At 42.7% G+C, this 19,491-nt stretch overlaps 1 protein-coding gene and 1 non-coding gene across 3 annotated transcripts in view; one reads left to right on the top strand and one right to left on the bottom strand.

Annotated features, from left to right (window-relative positions):
- The window catches only part of MALT1 (MALT1 paracaspase), a 59,789-nt gene extending 45,660 nt beyond the window's left edge, over window positions 1-14,129 (bottom strand). The window contains exons 1-2 of one of the 2 annotated variants that reach the window (XM_027576735.1): window positions 13,725-14,129; window positions 5,537-5,703 (exon numbers count right to left, since the gene is read on the bottom strand). In XM_027576735.1, coding sequence (XP_027432536.1) covers window positions 5,537-5,703; window positions 13,725-13,999 — 442 coding nt within the window. In that variant the 5' untranslated portion in view covers window positions 14,000-14,129. The remainder of the gene's footprint in view (window positions 1-5,536; window positions 5,704-13,724) is intronic. The other variant, XM_027576734.1, reaches the window with a different exon arrangement.
- Window positions 14,130-18,522: 4,393 nt separating this feature from the next.
- On the top strand, window positions 18,523-18,626 carry LOC113913389. Its single transcript, XR_003517182.1, has one exon. It is a non-coding gene; the product is annotated as a U6 spliceosomal RNA (small nuclear RNA).
- The last annotated feature ends 865 nt before the right edge of the window (window positions 18,627-19,491 follow it).

The raw sequence follows: 19,491 nt of genomic DNA, 5'->3' as shown, positions 1-19,491 counted from the left end.
TGCTCACATTTAAAATTTAAATGTTCATTATAGCACAGTTCTGTTCCTTCACAGAACTGTAAAGATAAGATGGTTCTGAACTAAAGGTATGTTGGAAATTAGAGAATAATATTCAACAATCTTGGTTCCTGTCTTTTTTTTTTTTTTCAAAGATTTTATTTATTCATTTGAGAGAGAGAGAAAGAGAGAGTATGAGAGGGGAGAGGGAGAGGTAGACTCCCCACTGAGCAGGGAGCCCGCTGCAGGGATTGATCCCAGGACCCCAGGATCATGACCTGAGCCAAAGGCAGACGTTTAACCGACTGAGCCACCCAGGCGCCCCTTGGCTCCTGTCTTAATGACAAAAAAGGTGTGGGGCAAGTGGAAAAGGTGCCACTGAAGAGGTCACAGCCAGAGCGGCCTGGTATGTATGGAGAGTGAAGAACCTTTTATATAAAGAAAGAAATAAAATAACATCACAGAACTAGAGTTGGAACCCTGAGATTCATCTAATGAAACCCATACATAAAATGTTAATTCTCTCTAAATATCCCCTATCGTCTGGCTTCTGCTTAACCAATTCCAGGCCAGGGCATGACTTCCTTGGCAGCCATTTTGTGATCTGCATAACTACCCTAACTGATGGAGCCTGTAATCTCTCAAAATGTTTTCACTTAAAAAAAAGAAACAGGAACATCTTGAACTGCACATTAGGCTCAATGACATTTGCGAAGGACAGAGATGCCAACGTCAGTTGCTTTGGGACCAGGATTTTTGACCCTTTAATGAAAAAATAAAGGTCTAAAAAATCATTACAGACTTTTGGTTCAAACAATTTCAGCACACTCATTTAATGCTCCCACTCCCCTCCAATTCCCACTGGAATGACCAAAAGAATAAAATATGGAAACAATCAGTGCTGGGAAATGGGCATCGGGAGCAGCTAGCCATCCATGTGCTGTGAGAAAGCCCAATTAGAGAGAAAGCAGAAGCTCAAGCCTATGGAGCTCCTTTAGAAAATATATAAGTGTCAAAGCCCACGGAGAGCAAGAATTTAGGGATGAGTTACCCTTAGCTTAGATCCCATCCTAAGTGAGGGACCACGGAGGCTGACTCCTAATCAAGGAAATTGTTCTAGTTAGAGGCAGGGGAATGCTGCCCCAGCTATTGCTGGGCTACCAAAACAAATACATAAAAGAAACTCAGTTTCTCAGAAAAACAGAGAAACTCCTCATTATAGACATCTCCCATGGCTATCTCTGGCTGTCAGCCCTCAAACAACCAGAATGGAATGGGGCAAAATAAAACTAAAATAAATCTAAAGTTTCCTCTTCTTCCTGCATTTAGGTCTGAAAGGTCTGTTCAGAGACTCACAGCATCTTTGACAGAACTCATCACCCTCACCAAAAGCAGACCTCTCTATAGAGACAACGAGAGAAAAGTCACTGGACTTTCTGTGGAATAAGAACTAATGTCCTCCTATGAAACTGTCTTACTACAAAAAAAGAGAGAAAACATGACAATATTTCCTTTTTTTTTTAAGATTTATTTATTTATTTGAAAGAGAGACAGAGAGAACACAAGCAGGGGGAGAGGCAGAGGAAGAGGAGAAGCAGACTCGCCGCTGAGCAGGGAGCCCGACATGTGGCTCGATCCCAGGACCCTGAGATCATGACCTGAGCTGAAGGCAGACGCTTAACCAAATGAGCCACCCAGGCGCGCCAACATTAAATATTTCTATATTGTATTTTCACCAAGATACAGGAATACACTGAAAAGAAAAACCCAGAGATCAGATAAGACTTGTTCTACTTGTGTTTACGATTGTGTTGGATGTGATCACTTACAGGTTTGTCTTTCCTGTTAGACTACGAGCTTTTCCTAGGCGAGAATTTTGGTTCCAGTCATCTTTGAATCACAGTACCAAGTGCAACGTCTGGAATAGCAAAGGTACTGGAAACCAGTAAGTGTTTACTGAATGAATGAGTAAAGTCTTAAAGTTGATTCTATCAGAGCTTACCTTCTTAAGTACAATAGTTTTTATTCTCAATATCCTTATTAAAAATTAAAATTTTCTCTATAATTCTTATACTTTAATATCTGCAAATACAGTAAGTTTTAGATTATTCACATAAAATGCACATAGAAAGCTAACAGTAAATTACCTCTTCCTGAAATTACTGAGCTTTATCAGATCCTAAAATATGTCCTCAAAAATGAATACTTAATATTGAAGAAACAACTGATTCCCAATGGACACTATACAGCTAATATGAGATAAAACTTCACAGAAACAGTGAATAAGTGTTAATATAGAAATGTTAACATAGATGCCTGTGATGTCTCTCCCTCACTGAGGCCTGGAGCCACACACTTCAGTCCCTGGGGCCTGCCTCCAGCTTGCTGAGGCCCGTCAGGCCAGATTGTCCAGGCGCTGCCCTGCGTCTTCCGTGTGCCCTGTCTCCCTGCTTCCTTTGCCTCTCGCTTCCTTGGCCTGCTGCTCGGCCAGGAGCTCGGTGCCATTTTGTGCACCCCTTCACCCTCTTTCTGAAAAAGCTGTTCTCAGGAAAGAGCTGATAAATTCATTCACTCTCAGGTGTGACTAACAAGAAAAAAAAAAAAAAAAAAAGAAATGTTAACATAGAAACTGCTTTCCTTTTCCTGGTCTCCCCTCAAATACAAGGAAGTCCTAGGGGATAACTCTGAAAAGCTTGTAGGCCAAATACCAGAATGATCTATATGGGGAACACTGATGGTAAAGTGCTAATCCTACTATGTGGAGAAAAACACAAAGAGCAGAAATGGATCTGTCAAGGGATTAGATTACTGATGTTTATTAGGTTGGCTCTGTATTCACTGCTGGTTTGTCAAAAATTAAAATATTGCCAAAAATTTCAGGCAGATCGTTATACATAAACAAACATGTGACTCAATTTCAGGAAAGCCCAGTGTCATGCATGGGAAACTGAAAATGTGGAAGCCCGAGATCTGAGGCGAGTGATCCCACCACAGATCAGGAGACAGGAAGCCTCTGTGGCTGCCTTGAGGCCATTCCACATGGCATTCATGTAACTCCTCCAACTCTGCCAGGTAGAGAACACTTACTCTCATTTTATAGACTTGGCAACCAACAGTCACAGTGATTAGCGTAATTACTGAAAAAAGATAATGAGATATACAAGTTAGATTCACTTCCTGGAGAGGTTTCTTAAGTTTTCAGAGGCCCTGGTAAGGTATTCTAGGAAGTATGAGAACTTAGTAGCTAACTGAGTGCCCCAACTGGCAGATTTTAATCGTCACAACTCTTGGGTAATATTCAAGGCACTGGGGATATAAAAGTTAACAAATGTCACCTTATGAAGAAGTTCACTGATTGGTGACAAACAACAATTTCATCTAGACATAATTACTCCTACCCCAGACCTCTTGGTATAAAGAGGCACTGAGGAACAGATGTCAAGCATCCAACGCAACGTGCAACTCAAAGGAGGCACCTATTTTATCATCACCTTAGGCCTTGGGAAGCAGAGGATGATCTGAGAGTCCAAGTTTCCTGACTTGTAATCTAGGGTCCTTTTCCTTTGTAGTGGACTCTTTGGTTACCTTCCTAGCATCTGTTACGCCCTTCCAACAGACCCACTTTTGTTTAGTATCCTATGTGGTTTCTGGAAAGCTGACTCAACCCAACTCTGCTCCTGCCTCTAAGCCAGCAAATGGGTACATTCCATCTCCCTTCCCACAGTGACAGGTATAGGGACAGGCATGTCATTGAAACTAGTTAACTAGAGGGAATTTTATGATTTTTGCTGGGACAAAGATGAATTCAAGTCAGTAGAGATCTTGCCACTATGCAGAAAGTCACTCTTGGAAGGAAGCCAGTAACAAGAAAGGAGGGGCAAAGATGAAAACAAACCAATTCTTTGAAAACAGGGCTGTCCTCAGCCTCTCTTGAAGCCCAGCCTGCTTCAAGACTTTTCAGTTAGAAGATTCCCGAAACCCAGAACTGACAAAAATAAGATCTGAATTATAATTTTAGGTTTCTCATGTTACCTTCAAAATATTATCACAAATAGGCTGGTTATGTAATAAAAACTACATACATCAAAACCATGTAACACAGAGAGCATGAGTCCTTAGACCATGGCCCTCCCAACCTTGACTGGCTTCTCTGCTTCTGGTAGAATCTATAATGGTGAACTGGACCCGAGAAGGGAGGTCTGCAGTGCTGCTGTCATCATGTGACTCAGACCACATGGTCTCTCCTGCCTGACACTGCTGCAGGACCAACTCTATCTGTAGCTGTGCAGACAAGGGGCTGTTTCCTTTTCTTCACATCTGACCTTGCAAATGAGAAATCTCACTCAAAATTGGTATATTCAGAAAAAAAATCATGGTTGAATCAATCAACATTTCAAAAGCATCATGTTGGTGAAATACTTAATAAATATCTGCCATATTTGCTTGATCTCACTTGTATATATACATATTAATAAATGTTTGGCTGCACTATTCCTCCCTTCCTCCCTTTCTTCATTTCAAAGTATACTCTACCCCCAGTATGGGGTTCGAACTCATAACCTCAAAATCAAGAATCGCAGGTTCCACTGACTGAGCCTTGGCTGCCCTATTTCGACATTAGTTATAGAAATCCTGCCCCTAGGGGCGCCTGGGTGGTTCAGTTGGTTAAGAGTCTGCCTTCGGCTCAGGTCATGATCCTGAGGTCCTGGGATCGAGCCCCCACATTGGGCTCCGTGCTCCGCGGGGAGCCTGCTTCTCCTTCTCCCTTTGCCCCTCCCTCTCCCATGTCCCTTCGTGCTCTCTACCCTGCTTTCTCTCTCTCAAATAAATAAATTCTTAAAAAAAAAAAAAAAAGAATCTTACCCCTAAATACTTTACCTTTTCTTTTTTTAAAGTAGGCTCCACATCCAATGTGGGGCTTGAACTCACGACCCTGAGATCAGAGTTGCATGCTCTCCCATTGAGCCAGCCAGGCGCCCCATCCCCTCAATACTTTAGCACGCATCTCCTTGGAATAAAGACATTCTTCTACAGACTACACCACCATTATCACATGATAATTCCCTAATACCTAATATACATGGTAAATTCAAATTGCTTTACTTGTCTCCAAAATGTCTTCTATAGTTTTTTTTTTAAATATATTTTTAAATTTATTTGACAGAGACAGACACAGCGAGAGAGGGAACATAAGCAGGGGGAGTGGGAGAGGGAGAAGCAGGCTTCCTGCTGAGCAGGGAGCCTGATGTGGGACTCAATCCCAGGACCCTGGGACCATGACCTGAGCCAAAGGCAGACGCCTAACAACTGAGCCACCCAGGCACCCTATAGCTGATGTTTTTGAACCACAATCCAATCAGTGTTTTTGCATTGTATTTGCTTTTTATGTGTTCCTTAGTCTCAATCTGGAGGAAAAAATTAGTCTCCATATGTTTACATTTTCCAAAAATATTTAATACAATTCATTGGCAAATGAGATATTTTCCTCTAAGTTTGTCTCCATGAACTCCTGGAGAATAGACCTCAGAGAAGAACCTACCTGGGGGGCTAAGAAGCAGAAGAACCTCTGTGTGCTCCATAGTTTGCAGGAAGTCACTCAGTTCCATGACCGTACAACCTTTCTCACCCAACAGCTTCAGTAAACATAAGCTTGGACTTCCTTCAGGCTCCAAGACCTTAAGAGAACACTGCTCCAAGTCCAGGCAACTGCAAACAACAGATTTAATTCAAATCAGTAGTTTTCTCCAACATGATATGCCTGCTCTATGTCTGGCATGACTGTAGGTGTTGTAGGGATAAACCATGAGTCGCTGAGTGGTGAAAAGTTATTTCCATTATGAGTGCTACTGTCCTTTCCTTCTTCTGCCATCACAGGGAATTCCCCTTTATGCCCTTCTCCAACTCAGCTCCCGAGACTACTAAATGAGAAGATGAGAGAAATCCTGTAACAGGATGTGAGAGAAATTTGGCTTTGATGTTTATCAAAATTTTTACCTTTAATTTGGGACTATGGATTAGGAAGATCAGATACATTTCTCTACTTGTTCTTCTGCTTTTATTAAGCATTATATGACCCAAAAAAGAGGCACAGATCTTTGAGACATCTTGAAAGATGAAAAAACTTAACATACAGTATTTTGTATTAGTAAAGTAGCGTGCCTACATATGTATTCATACAGTAAAGATACAGAATAGTGTTTGTTCTGCATGATACCATTTTTATTAGTAAGAATATGTGTTTGTTCTTATATGTACAGAGTTAACCTTGAAAAGATAGCCAAGAAACTAGTAGCGATTTTCCTACAGAGGGGGCCGGAGCAGGAGAGCTCAGCTGGACGATTCAACTTTTCACTATAAACCCTTTTGTACTGTCGGACTTTTTACTACATGTGCTCATTTTTTCAACAAATTTTAAAAGACTATTAGTGACATTCAAAGTACTTCTAAGTACCTAGAAATACCCTAACACAGGGGCAAGACAAACGCTGGTCTGTGGGCCAAACCCACCCAGTCACCTTGTAAACGGTTTTGTTGGAACACAGTCACGCTTGTTCACATACACGTTTACAAAGGTGGATGGCTGCTTTCCTGTTAGAACAGCAGAGGTGAGCCGTTGGTCTGCAAAGCTGAACAAGTTGGCTGACTTCTGCTCCAAAGAATCTACTTTCTGTCTCATTGTCCTTTTGTTCAAACTATTTTTTTTTATTATCACTATTTAACATACATAACAAATTTCCTTTTCAGTGTTACTGTGTTCAGTAGGCATATACAAGGTTAGAAAGACAGGCTAAGATCACACTACAGAAGGCCATAAATAATGGGACAAGGAGTATGGACTTCAACCATTTCACAGAAAGGGAAAGCACAAGTATGAAACATTCAAGAGAAGAAAAACAGTATAAGTTAAACCAAACAATCAAAACAACAGAAAACCCCCCAAAATCTTCCCAAAGATGACGTAATGTATGGTGATTAACATAATAAAAAAAAATCTTCCCAAAGAGACATAACCACTAACAAAGGCCAAAGTCTTTAATCTTCATGACATACTGCAGAATTCGCACATCACACACCTTTGCAGCAACCTCTCCCTTTCCTTCCAATTTGTAGTCCAATATAAACTTTAGCTTCCCTGTGAGGTTCATCCAGACCACACAAGTCCCCCAAACACACGTTAGACATATCTCCTGATGGCACTTACCTTACATATTAAAGGTTGACAAATTTCTGTAAAGTGCCAGAAGGAAAATATTTTAGGCTTTATGGGCCATATAGTCTATTGCATGTTCTTCTTTCTTATCTTTTGTCTTACAATTTTTTAAAAATGAAAACCAATCTTAGCCCATAAACTGCAAAAACAGGGGCAGTGGCCCAAATCTGGCTCAGGGATCATTGCTTGCAGACCCCTGTTCTCTATGTCTCAGTTGACACAATTTTGCCTTAAAACCATGAGCTTTTCGGGGCGCCTGGGTGGCTCAGTCGATAAGTGTCTGCCTTTGGCTCAGGTCATGATTCCCTGCTCAGCGGGAAGCCTGCTTCACCCTCTCCTGCTCGCCCCTGCCTGTGTTCCCTCTCTGGCTGTCTCTTTCTCTGTCAAATAAATAAAAATCTTTAAAAAATAAATAAATAAAACCATGAGCTTTTCTTTCATAGTCATGTTCTCTACCTAACTAGATTACAGTACTCCTTGAAAACAGAAACCCTGTATTTTTAACCCCTCAATACCTAAAATCTGTCTTGCCCATATTAATTATTCATAACTGAATGATTACTGCATGAATTTCAATCATAACTAAAAAGGCTGGAGGACTGGATAGATGGAAAGGGTCAGACATAACAGTACCACAGCTGTGCCAGATGCAAGGTGAGCAAGTTTTCATACGACTTGGAACATTCTTTTCCTTTTTTAGAGGGGGGGGCGGGGGAAGAGGGATAGAGAGAGAATCTTAAGTAGGCTCCATGGTCAATGCAGAGTCCAACACGGGGCTCGATCTCAAAATCAAGAGTCAGAAGTTTAACAGACTGAGCCACCCAGGCACTCCTGGAATAGTCTTAATCCACATTCCTTTTGATCAGTTTTATTAAAAGGCTACCATAGCATTTATATAATGGTCACTCAAGATTTATGATTCTGTGGTGAAGTTGGTAATCTCATAACTTTAGAAAAAAAAATGTATCCAACCAAAATAATTTCAATACTAGTATCATCTCTCTCATAGGACTGTTAGAATTAAATTAGATAATCTATGCTAGAAGTACGTAGCAAATAACAAACACTCAATAAAAGTGAGTTCTTATTATGCAATAAAAACATGGGATATTAAAAGAACAATAGTTTCTTAATTATGCTGATTTCTGAAACTGTTTTCCCTTTTCCTTAAAAATGTTTTTGAGTAGTTACTGGTTGGGTAATCTGATAATGTCCTTCAAGGCCTCCTGTCTCTATACTCACTAGGTGTTCCTTCTAAGCGTCTCAGTTAAATGTGTATATTCCATACTCTATTTTTGCTAAATGTGAATCATAATATAGGTCAATTGTTCCCAAATGCTGGACGGTAGACTAGTGGCAGCACAATTTGAAGCCCAAGGTAAAATGATAAAAACAAGGACAATAAGACTGCCTTTTACTCTGAGATGGTCTTTCCTATTTCTTAGTGTTAAAGCGTCCTCTCTCCTCTGAAATAATGGTGACTATGAAGACAACAACGAAAGCTGCAGATGCCCGCCACTCCTCTACTCTGTAAAATTTTCTTTCCTTAGTCCCTGTAACACCCAGGTCAAGAAACCAGTATTAGAGACAATAGAAGGATTACCATTCTTTTAGATAATTAGAATATGAGATCTATAAAAACAAGGATGTTGTGTGCTAAATTTTTTTTTTTTTTTATGATTCAGAAAGGTGGTTGGACTCTGGCACAAAAAATTCAGAAGCCATCTCACCAAATGCAACCAAGTGATGCTTTGATGTTTATACTGATATAGAAAAAAGCGAAAAACAATTTGACTTCTTTCTTCCAAATGAAGAAAGAGGTTGAGATGAAGGAGACAAAATTTTCCAATACAAGAGGCACAGGAGAAAAACAAGATTCTGTATCTCCTTTCCTTTTTTACTGATTTTCCGCCTGGGCACTGGCTTTCAGCTCAGATGATGCTTCTAAATACCCAGACTCTTTTTTTCCTTTTTTAGTTACATTCCTGTAAGACTGCTTTGAAGTGGTTTCTACCAGGCCTAATTTGGAATTTCTCATTTAAGTTAAAAGACTATTACCGAAAAAAATGGGCTTTGCCTCTAAGAAAATATATTTGTATTTCTCTTCACTTCATATATATATATATATATATATATATAAAATCACTTCAAAAAATATATAATCAAATAGAACACATCATACATCCCTTAGGGTACAAACCATGGCACTGCTTTTAGGTTCTTTTGCTTCTCTTCTTGGAACATTTACTCTTTGAAATCTCTATTCATTAATTCACTAACTACTTATTAATCATCTAAAATAGGCCAACTATTTTTCCTAGGTATTTAGGATACTGCAGCAAACAAAATTCCCTATCATTCTGGATTTTCCTACAAGATATAAACATACATATGCACGCAGAGGCAGACAAACAGAGGTGTGTGTGTGTGTGTGTGTGTTACACTTACATCCAATGGTTGTAAGTGCTCTGGAGAAAAGCAAAGCAGGGGGCTAAGTAAAGCTGGAGCAGATGTACGGGGTAATTTTAAATAATGTGATCAGAGAAGACCTCACTGAAGGAGGTGACCTGTAAGTAAACACTTGAAGAGGTAAAGTCATGCAGTTCACCTGTGGAGACTATCGCAGACTGAGGAAAAGGCAAGTACAAAGACCCTCCTGTCTTCAAGCCAAAAGCAAGAAAGCAAGTGTGCGGAAAGCACAGAAAGGGAGGAAGATAATGGGGTCCAAGAGACGACTGGTGGCTAACTAGTGTTTTTATCCTGAAACAGAAAAGCAATTAAAGGGTTTTGAGCAGAGGAAAGGTAAGACCCGACTGGATGTTTCAAAAGAGTATAAATTCTCACTGCTATGCTGAGAATAGCCGGGGGGCAGAGGCAAAGCGGGAGGAGAAGTTAGGCGGCTACTGGAATGATCCAGGTGAGAGAGGGCAGTGGCTGGCCCAGGGCTGGGGCAGCGGAGGTTGAATTCTGGATGCACACTGAAGGCATAGCAGATGCGGATCACTGATAAAACGGACGTGGTGTGTAAAAGTGGAGTCAGGAATAATTCTGAAGTTTTGGGCTTGCGTAATCAGAGGGGTGCAGTTGCCATTTCCTGAGATAGAGAAAACTGAATGAAAAACAGGTCTGTGGGAAAAGACACGCTAAGTTTTGGACATGCTACGCTTAAGATATCTTAGTCATTCATGAGGAGATGGCAAATCAACATCTGCAGGAATGAATCCAGGGGATTCAAAGCAAAGAGATGGACTGAAGATACAAACTAAGAGGAATCTACCTAAGTATGTATAGTCCTGAGACTTAAGGATACACCGAGAAGGGGACTGGGTGGAGACACGTAGATAAAGAGACACAAAGCCTGGATCCGACGGCACTCCAAATTTCAGACACCGAAGAGACAGGCCGGAGAGACAGAGACAGGAGAAGATCCTTTGTTCCAGCTTTGCACACGTTCTCATTCTTATCACAAACTGCAGGAAGGCAGAAGTCTGCAGCTACAGAACACCTTCTGTACAGCAGGTGCACAGGGATGGTTTTCCTTGGTCCGTGTCCCAAAGCCCCCTTCCTCAGCTCCCTCCTGCATGGAGTCCAGGCAGTGTTAGAGCCTCCTGAAAGCTCTGTCACCTTCAGGGTGTGGTGGGCAAGACACTCAGAACCTGCATCTGTCTGCACTGATGGCAAAGGCTGTTCAGTATCAGGGCGGTCTGGAATGGAATTAGGGCTGAGTTTGTATTTAGGGCACTCCCGCATGCACACGGTTGTGGGAAACTAAACTGGAAGCCAGGACTGATTCTGAGTCACCCATAATCGTATGAAGACATTTACAATTACTCCTAATCCCCGATGGACAGTCTAGGATGGACTCTTGGGGTTTCTTCATCAAATTCTCATCTATTTGAGGAAACATGTATAGAGTCAGAAAAAAATGTAAGAAACAATAGGCAACCTTGGAAGATTTTAGGGGAAAAGAGTCCACTCCCTCATGGGAACTGTTGTCCACTTGGACCCTCCCACTTCAGTTCCTCGGTCTGACACTAGAGAAAAATACCTCTGGGACTTTCTGCTATCCTAGATGGTCTTCTAGTACCAGTATGAAATTACTCTGAAATAGCTTTTTTGTCTTAAACAGAGTAAGCATCGCCAGCTTACCTTGCCCCCTCAGATGTCACTTGCCAGCCCCTAAGCTCCCAGTGCTAACCTTTTGTTATGCCAGTTTAATTCCGATTTCAGTGTGTATATGACTTTAATATTCCCCAATTTTCTAACCTGCAGGGGTGCCCCCACTCCCACCACCACTCACCTATTCTGAGCTAGTCTTCACCATCCTGGAAGACTGGTGAAATCCCATCTATTTCTTTTCAGACTTCCCACCCTGGAATTTGCCAGATTCCACGAATGCATGCCCTTTGTTGCCCGCGAGGCAACTGCCCTTCTCTCTATACTTCCTTCGCCAGAGATGTGCCCTCAGACTTTTCTGTTAGTTTGCCAAACGAACCATTCTGTAGCCTTCGGCAAAACCTGACTGAAAGCCTGGGGAGGAACACAGAACACCTGATGTCAGGTATCCACTACTTCAGCCAGGCTTCTTCAGTGGCAGGGCCTTCCTTTCTTCTCTTTCCTCCACTGTCAAATTAGGAGTCCTCACTCCCAGGCCCTCCTCAGGAAAGTCCAGAGCCTTCCCTAACTAGTGTACTAATCACAAACTAACCAATCACAGATCTGATGATCCGATCCCAAAGAAGACAACTTTTTACACTATTAAGTCTAGAAATTCAGAAATCTACAGACCTAGTGTAATAGTATTTTGAATTTTCTTTGCACAGCCCCTCTCCCTAAGAGAAACATGTTCTTTCCCAGAACAGAAAATTGTGCCATCTGTCTGCTCAATTTTGCAAGTTTACCACTTCTTAATTCCAACCTCACATCATTACTCCTCTCTGTGGCCAAAGAACCCTAAATCATCACCCCAAACTCTGAAACTCAAGGTTGTTGTGAGGGCTAAAGTAAGATAATGCATGTAAACACCTAGTGCATTGGTATATACTAAGTGCTCAATAAATGGTAACAATCCATTGTTGTTATTATTCACACCCAACACAGCATTTAACATGTTATTTATGAATGTCCCAGAATAACAATCCATTACTAGAGACATCCTTGTGAATAGGAACTAAATATTTGTCATCTTTTTATCTTCTGGAACTTCCCGCTCATAATAGGCACTCAATAAACATAATTGTGAATGAATGGCTCACCTCTCAAAAGTATTTATAGTGTCTAAGATAGGTTCTATGCATAACACACAGAATCTTAACTGATGCCTCCTCTTCTCAAGGAGTTTATAAGAAAGTGTACAAATAATTACAGTCCAAGGCAAAGTTTAGTCACATGAGAAGTTAAAAAAAAAAACTTCTAAGGGATTCCCAGGCAGACCAAAATCCTAACAATGGTATAAAGGAATGGTTCTAAGTGTGGTCTGGGCACCCCTAGTGCAGTTCCTGAGACCCTGTCACAGGATCTGCAAGGTCAAAACGATTTTTCACAGTAACACCGAGATGTTATTTATCGTTTTCATTCACTCTCTGAGTAAGTGTACATTGTGGAGTAACCAGTGTTACATGATCTGGGACAGTGCAACAGACTGAATGCAGAAGCACGAAAAAGAGGCCAGTTCTCTGCAATAAAGACAAGACATAGAAGAGATCTTCAAAATGTAAAACAATGCCACTTTTCTAATTTTTTTGTTTTGTTTTGGAAAAGTTTGTTTTTCCACAAAAACATGTAATTTCTGTTAACATGTGACAGGTTATTCTTTTAAAATAAGTTAAAATTTTTAACGTTTCTTAGTTTTAATCTTTAAAAGGATAAATATATGTGTGTAATACATAGAACCCACATTAAAAACTCTCTGGGGTCCTCAATAATTCTTCACAGTGTAAAGAAGTACCGAGACCAATAGTTCGCAGTTCCTATCCTGGGAAGAGGAAAATAGTTTTACTTCGAGCTCAGTGCTCACGGTGAAGTCAAGAAGAGAACCTGGTCAGTTGGTTTGATGGAGGAAGATGGTAGTTTTAGCATCAGCCTTTCCCATGATCAACCTCTCCTATGTAAAAACTTCCATGAAATCCTGCACCCAAGCTCTTCGCTTTCAGTCTCCCTTTACCTGCACTTCGCCTTCCTTAGGTCTTCCCGGTCTGTGCCCACATCCCGTTCTTTTGTACGCTAGGTCCTTTGGAATGACTGCCCTGTCCCAGTGGTTTGCAGACAGCTTGCTTTCCCTCCAGATTCTTCTGGGTCGCCCCCCCACTTCTCCCTTTCAGCTCACGGGGAGGAGGGTCCAACCTCGGATCTCTGGCATTCCCACGCTTTCCCGACAGAGATCCCCCTCCGCGCGCCTTTCACCGCAGCGGCCCCCGCACCACTCCAGCCGCCGGCGCGTCGGTCCTCCCACCCGGGTGCCCGCTCGCTCCCGCCCCGCGGGCCCCTGCCCCACGCCCCCCGCGCCCCCGTCCCTCACCTGAGACGGAGGCGCCCCCGACTCCCCGCCACCTCGGCCAGCCTCCTCCAGCCCCGGCCCTCGGGCGCTCGGTCCAGGCTCCCGCTGAGTCTCCGCAGCAGCGGCTCCGGAAGGCGGTTGAGGGTCGCGCCAAACGAAGCGGGGAGCGGCAGCCCCGAGGGCGCGGCCGGAGACGGCTGCAAGGCCGGGGGCGGCGGGGCCTGCAGCAGCTCCCCGCACAGCGACCCGTCGGACGCCGGCGACCCCGAGACTTGTGCTGGTCCCCCCGGGCGCATCGCGGGCCTCGGCTCCAGCGCACCTTCCGCTCGCCCCCTCGCTCGCCCGGGCGCTGAGGAGGCAGGGGCGGAAGGACAAAGCCGTCTATGCCGCACCACACTCTGAGGAGGAAGCTCCGCTCCCCGCCCAGCCGAGACAGGTTTGCCTGGGGTAGCCTGGCAGGCGGGATACGCCGCTGCGCCGAGGGGGCGGGGCCTCTGGCGGGGCGGGGCCTCTGGCGGGCCGCCCCTTTGCGCGCGTGCGCGCGGCCGCGCGTTTCCTTCGCTTGCCGCCGCCGCCGCCGCCCGGTCGCGGAGGCGCGCGCTTCGGAGCTGGGGAGGTGGAGTCGGGCTGAGCAGGAAGGGTCGGGTGGTTGCCGCTGGGGGAGGAAGCGGTGCAGGAGCTACACCTGGGCGGCTCCACTTCGGCTAGGAAGCCTGCGGCGTCGGGGCTTCCCGAGACCGTGGGAGGAAGATTGCCTCACGCCGGAGACGGGAGCTCGCGGCTCTCCATCGCCGGCCCCAGCTGACTCAGTGACTTGCGTGTGCCGGCTCCCGCGTTGGGCAACCTCAGCCGAGGCTTCCTCGTTTTAGGGTTTGATGTGTATGGCGTTGCTAAGGGAAGTGGTTCCTAGACATCAGATACCTAATGGAAATTTGCTCGAAATCTGTGCCTAGACTTTTTTTTTTTTAACTGGGCGGCAGATCATGGAAATGATTGTTTTTAGCAGGAATTGCCTGGTTTCCTCCGAGTCAGACTGCCACCCATTGAAAACTAGAGAGTAGTTTGGGGCAAAAGCAAGCAACTTACGGAATGTGACCAGCCAGGTACTCTCAGACACCAGACTTCCTTGCCCAATTTCCGGTGCCATTAGCTTTTTCATCACACAGGACAACAGGATTTTCTGTAGCAATTTGGGCACTCAAATTCTCCCTAACTTCTGGCGAGACAGTTAATTGCTTCATACATTCTCCCATCACATTCTAGCACAAGCAATCACTGTACTTTTTCATCCGGTCTAAGTGCAGAGTTCAGAATGCAGTATAATGGCTAAGTGCACGACCTTTTACATCCAGAAAGATCTGCTGGACTCTAGTTTTATGACCTTGAATAAGTTACTTAATTCTCTGCCTCGTCTGTTAAAATGGGATTGAAAATATAGTAGTCTGTATAGAGTTGTTACCAGAATTAAGGGAGCTGATGTAAGTAAAGCATGTAACTCTGTTTGTCACATAGTAGATAACAAATGCTAGCTATTATCCTTAGAAACGCAAAAGCTTGTTTCATATTGTTTGACTTGGTAAACCTTTCCCAATTACTTCTGGTGCCTTCCTGTTTCCTTCTTAGTCACTGAACATATAGGAGAGTCTATTAGCTGCATGTGCCAATTATGGAAATCAAGTCTTCTAGTTTTTATTGGTCTAGTCTTTATTAGTTGACTGGTCTTTTAAAATTGAGATTCAAGACTTCTTTTTTCTAAGTCTGCTATGTGCAAGGTGTTGCTTATGCAGCTTCTCATATGTGCCTAAGGGTTAAAATGCACATCTATCTTATTTACCCTGGGAGAATCGTTCCCAATTTGATCTTTGTCCAATATAGCTCAGCTAGATGCTAAATGTGTCCATCTGCTCCCATCTCCTCTTTGGCTTCTCCTCTCCTGCCAGGAGGACTGCCTCCCTCATTTCACTCTAGTCTGGGTCCTATTTTCTACCTTGCAATTTTATTTTATTTTTTTTAAGTAGGCTCTACCCCCAGCATGGGGCTTGAACTCATGACCTCGGATCAAGAGTCTCATGCTCTACTGACTGAGACAGCCAGGTGCCTCCTACCTTGCAGTTTTATAACCTATTCAGTCACCCCACCCACCACCCTCCAACCTCTACCATGGACTGACATTACATTTTATGATTGGTCTTTTTCTCCTCCTAATCAAATATTAATATATTATGTAATTTCACTCCCTGTGGTTCTCTTAAGGGGCATAATGGTTTAATAGGGAAAATTATGACCTTTAGAATTAGCCCTGAATTTGAATTTTGATGCTGCCACTTATTAGATACATGACTCTAGGCAAGTTACTTAACTTCTCAGCTTCAATTTCTACATCTGTAAAAAGCAGAAGATAATAGTACCTGCTTCAAATGATATTATGAGAATTAAATGAGAGATAATGTATACATATAAAAAGTGTCTGGGAGAAGTAGATGCAGGGTATATTAGTACTCTCAAAATTGCCACATTTTTGTGAATTGCCAAAAATTCACAATTTTGGGAACAAAATAATAAACAATAATTCAGCTTTCCTTTCCTATACCAACCATTACAATTATACACAAGAGAAAAATTGAGAGTGGAGATCTGGCTTTTAAATGCACCTTAAAATTTCATGCATATCGTTAGATGATGTACTTGGGAGTCCTTCCTCATTAGTTGAAAGTGGCATAGGTCTTTGTGAATCCAGACAGTGCAAAAAGCTTGTGGTTTCTTTCTATGGAAATCCATTGATGTAATCTTCAAAATACAAATCTGGAAACTGACTCATAGATTTCTCTTCCTTTACATGATTTGACTCTAGATGGTACTTTAACTAAAAGTGCCAGAACAACATGTTATTTCATATCTGGACAGGTGTTCAAAGGCCCAGTGCAGGAGAAAACCTGCACGTCCTGGGATTGGTATACAATAGAGAGGAAGGAAGCAGGAGTCTTGTGACTTAAGTGGCACCCCTTGTCTTTCACCCTTATTCCATACCAGCACCTTTCATGTCCTCTGACTCAGCTCTGTGTTGAGGCCACTCGGTGTACCCTCAGATACAAGGTTCTCCACATCCACTGCAGCCCCTTCTTGCTGCCATCTCCCAAAAGATGAGGGACATTTTCCCATTCTGATTTCACCTTTGGAATAGTAACTAAGTGTTGTAATAGTATTCCATACTTTCCCATCATAATGAATCATCCATAGCAAACTACATTTGCTTGTCTAAATTCATTCATTCATTCGATCATTAACAAATATTTACTGATGCCTACCTTGTGCCAAACTCTGTGCCAAATACTGTTAAAGGATAGTTTTTATTAAGGCTTTTTTGGGGGAGGGCACGATTTTAGACTCACGGCAAAATTGAGGGGAAGATACAGATTTCTCATACACCCTCTGCTCCCACACATGGAACCTCCCGCATTATCAACATCCTGCAGCAGAGTGGTACACTTGTTACAACTAATGAACCTCCACTGATACATAACCACTCCAAGTCCATAGTTTACATAAGGGTTCACTTTTGGTGTGGTACATTCTGTGGGTTCAGACAAATGTATATTAACATGTATCCACCATTATTGTATTATATGGATGGTATCTTCACTTCCCTAAAAATCCTCTGTGCACCACCTATTCATCCCTTTGCCCTTGAACTCCCATGAGACTATCAATGGGTAGTTTAGCAGTGCTTTTTGAGATGGAAGACATTCATGTGCAACACAGTCACATCACTTTCACCACCTTTCCTTCTGATTCAAGAAAATAAAGCTCAGGGGTGCCTGAATGGCTCAGTCGTTAAGTGTCTGCCTTCGGCTCAGGTCGTGATCCCAGGGTCCTGATCCCTGCTTGGCGGGAAGCCCGCTTCTCCCTCTCCCACCCCCCCCTGCTTGTGTTCCTGCTCTCGCTGTCTCTCTCTGTCAAGTAAATAAAATCTTAAAAAAAAAAAAGAAAAATATCTGAGCACTGGTATGATGATAGAAATAATTTTATGTATCATGATAGATACGGCATTGTCATAGGAAAAGTCTTGAATCAGGTCTAATTTATTATCTACAAAACAAATCACTCAGAAACTGATACTTAAATGATCATTACTAACAAATCACTGGGGACACATTTCAGCTGAAGGTGGGAACTGCAATTGAGGCACTATTTCTCATGGCCATGAGACACTTTGTTGGGGTTTTCAAAAGAGTACTATTCATCCACCCAATAGTGTTCAGACTTCGTGACAAAAACAACTGCATTGGGCTGCAATACAATTAATGAAGGAAGTCACTCAATAATGTTTACCAACTACCAATTAGTACTCTCAGGATGTAGGAAGAACACCAGTGTGCCTCATCTTTGGCTTTACTTAAGAATCACATGAGGATGAGGCGTCTGGGTGGCTCAGTCGGTTGGGCATCCTACTCTTGATTTTGGCTCAAGTCATGTTCCCAGGGTCGTGGGATCAAGCCCTGCTTCAAGCTCCACGCTCAGCAGGGAGTCTGCTTGAGACTTTCTCTTTTTCCCTCTGCCCTCCCCCCCCACTCATGTGCTCTCTCTCTATTTATTTGAGAGAGAGAGAGAGAGCATGAGAGGGGGGAGGGCCAGAGGGAGAAGCAGACTCCCCGCTGAGCAGGGAGCCCGATGCAGATTTTAATCCCGGGACTCCAGGATCATGACCTGAGCCGAGGCAGTCGCTTAACCAACTGAGTCACCCAGGCGCCCCTAAAATAAATAAATCTTAAAAAAAAAAAAGAATCACATGAGGGCATGGCAGTTCATCAAAAAGTTAAATGTGCACTTTGGCAGCACATATACCAAAATTGGGATGATACAAAGAAGATTAATATGCCCCCTGAGCAAGGATGACAGCAAATTTGTGAAGCATTCCACATATATCTTTTTGTATCTATATGAGGTGATGGATGTTAACTAAACTGTTGTGACAATCACTTCATGATATATGTAAGTCAAATCATTTTGCTGTGCATCACTTACATCTCAATGAAACGGGAAAAAAATTAGACATAGAATTACCATATGATCCAGCAATCCCACTTCTGGGTATATAGCCAAAAGAATTGAAAGCAGGCACTCAAGCAGATTATTGTACTCCAGTATTCATAGCCTCATTATTCACAGTAGGCAAAAGGTGGACAGCCCAAATGTCCATTAACAAATGAATGGATAAACAAAATGTGGTATGTACGTGCAATGCAGTATTATCCAGCCTTAAAAAGGATGGAAATGCTGACACACGTTTACAACATGCATGAACTTAGAAAGCATTACATTAAGTGAAATAAACCAGTCACAAAAGGATAAATACTGTATGATTCCAATTATATGAGGTACCTAAAAGGGACAAATTCATAGAGACAGTAAGTAGAATAGAGGTTACCAGGGCTTGCAGGAGAGAAGGGAATGGGGAATTATTGTTTAATGAATACACTTTTTGTTTGGAATAATGAAAAAGTTCTGGAACTTGATAGTGCACAACATTGCATTGTGAATGTACTTCATGCTACTAAATTGTATGCTTAAAAATGGCAAAAATGGTAAATTTATGTTATATATAGTTTACCACATACACACACAAAAAGAATCACGCAAGGAACCTGAAAAACATACTGATACCTGGGCTATAGTCCTCAGAGACTCTAATTTTAATTGGTCTCAGATGGGGCAATAGTAGCTTTTAATGTATCCCTCAGGGTGTTCTAAGGTACAGTCAGGCTTAAGAAGGGATGCTCAATCTCCAGGG

This window comes from Zalophus californianus, chromosome 14, assembly GCF_009762305.2.
Source record: "Zalophus californianus isolate mZalCal1 chromosome 14, mZalCal1.pri.v2, whole genome shotgun sequence".
Classification (NCBI taxonomy): Eukaryota; Metazoa; Chordata; class Mammalia; order Carnivora; family Otariidae; genus Zalophus; species Zalophus californianus.
Note: the sequence above shows the minus strand (reverse complement) of the source record. Positions and strands in the feature narration are given on the sequence as shown.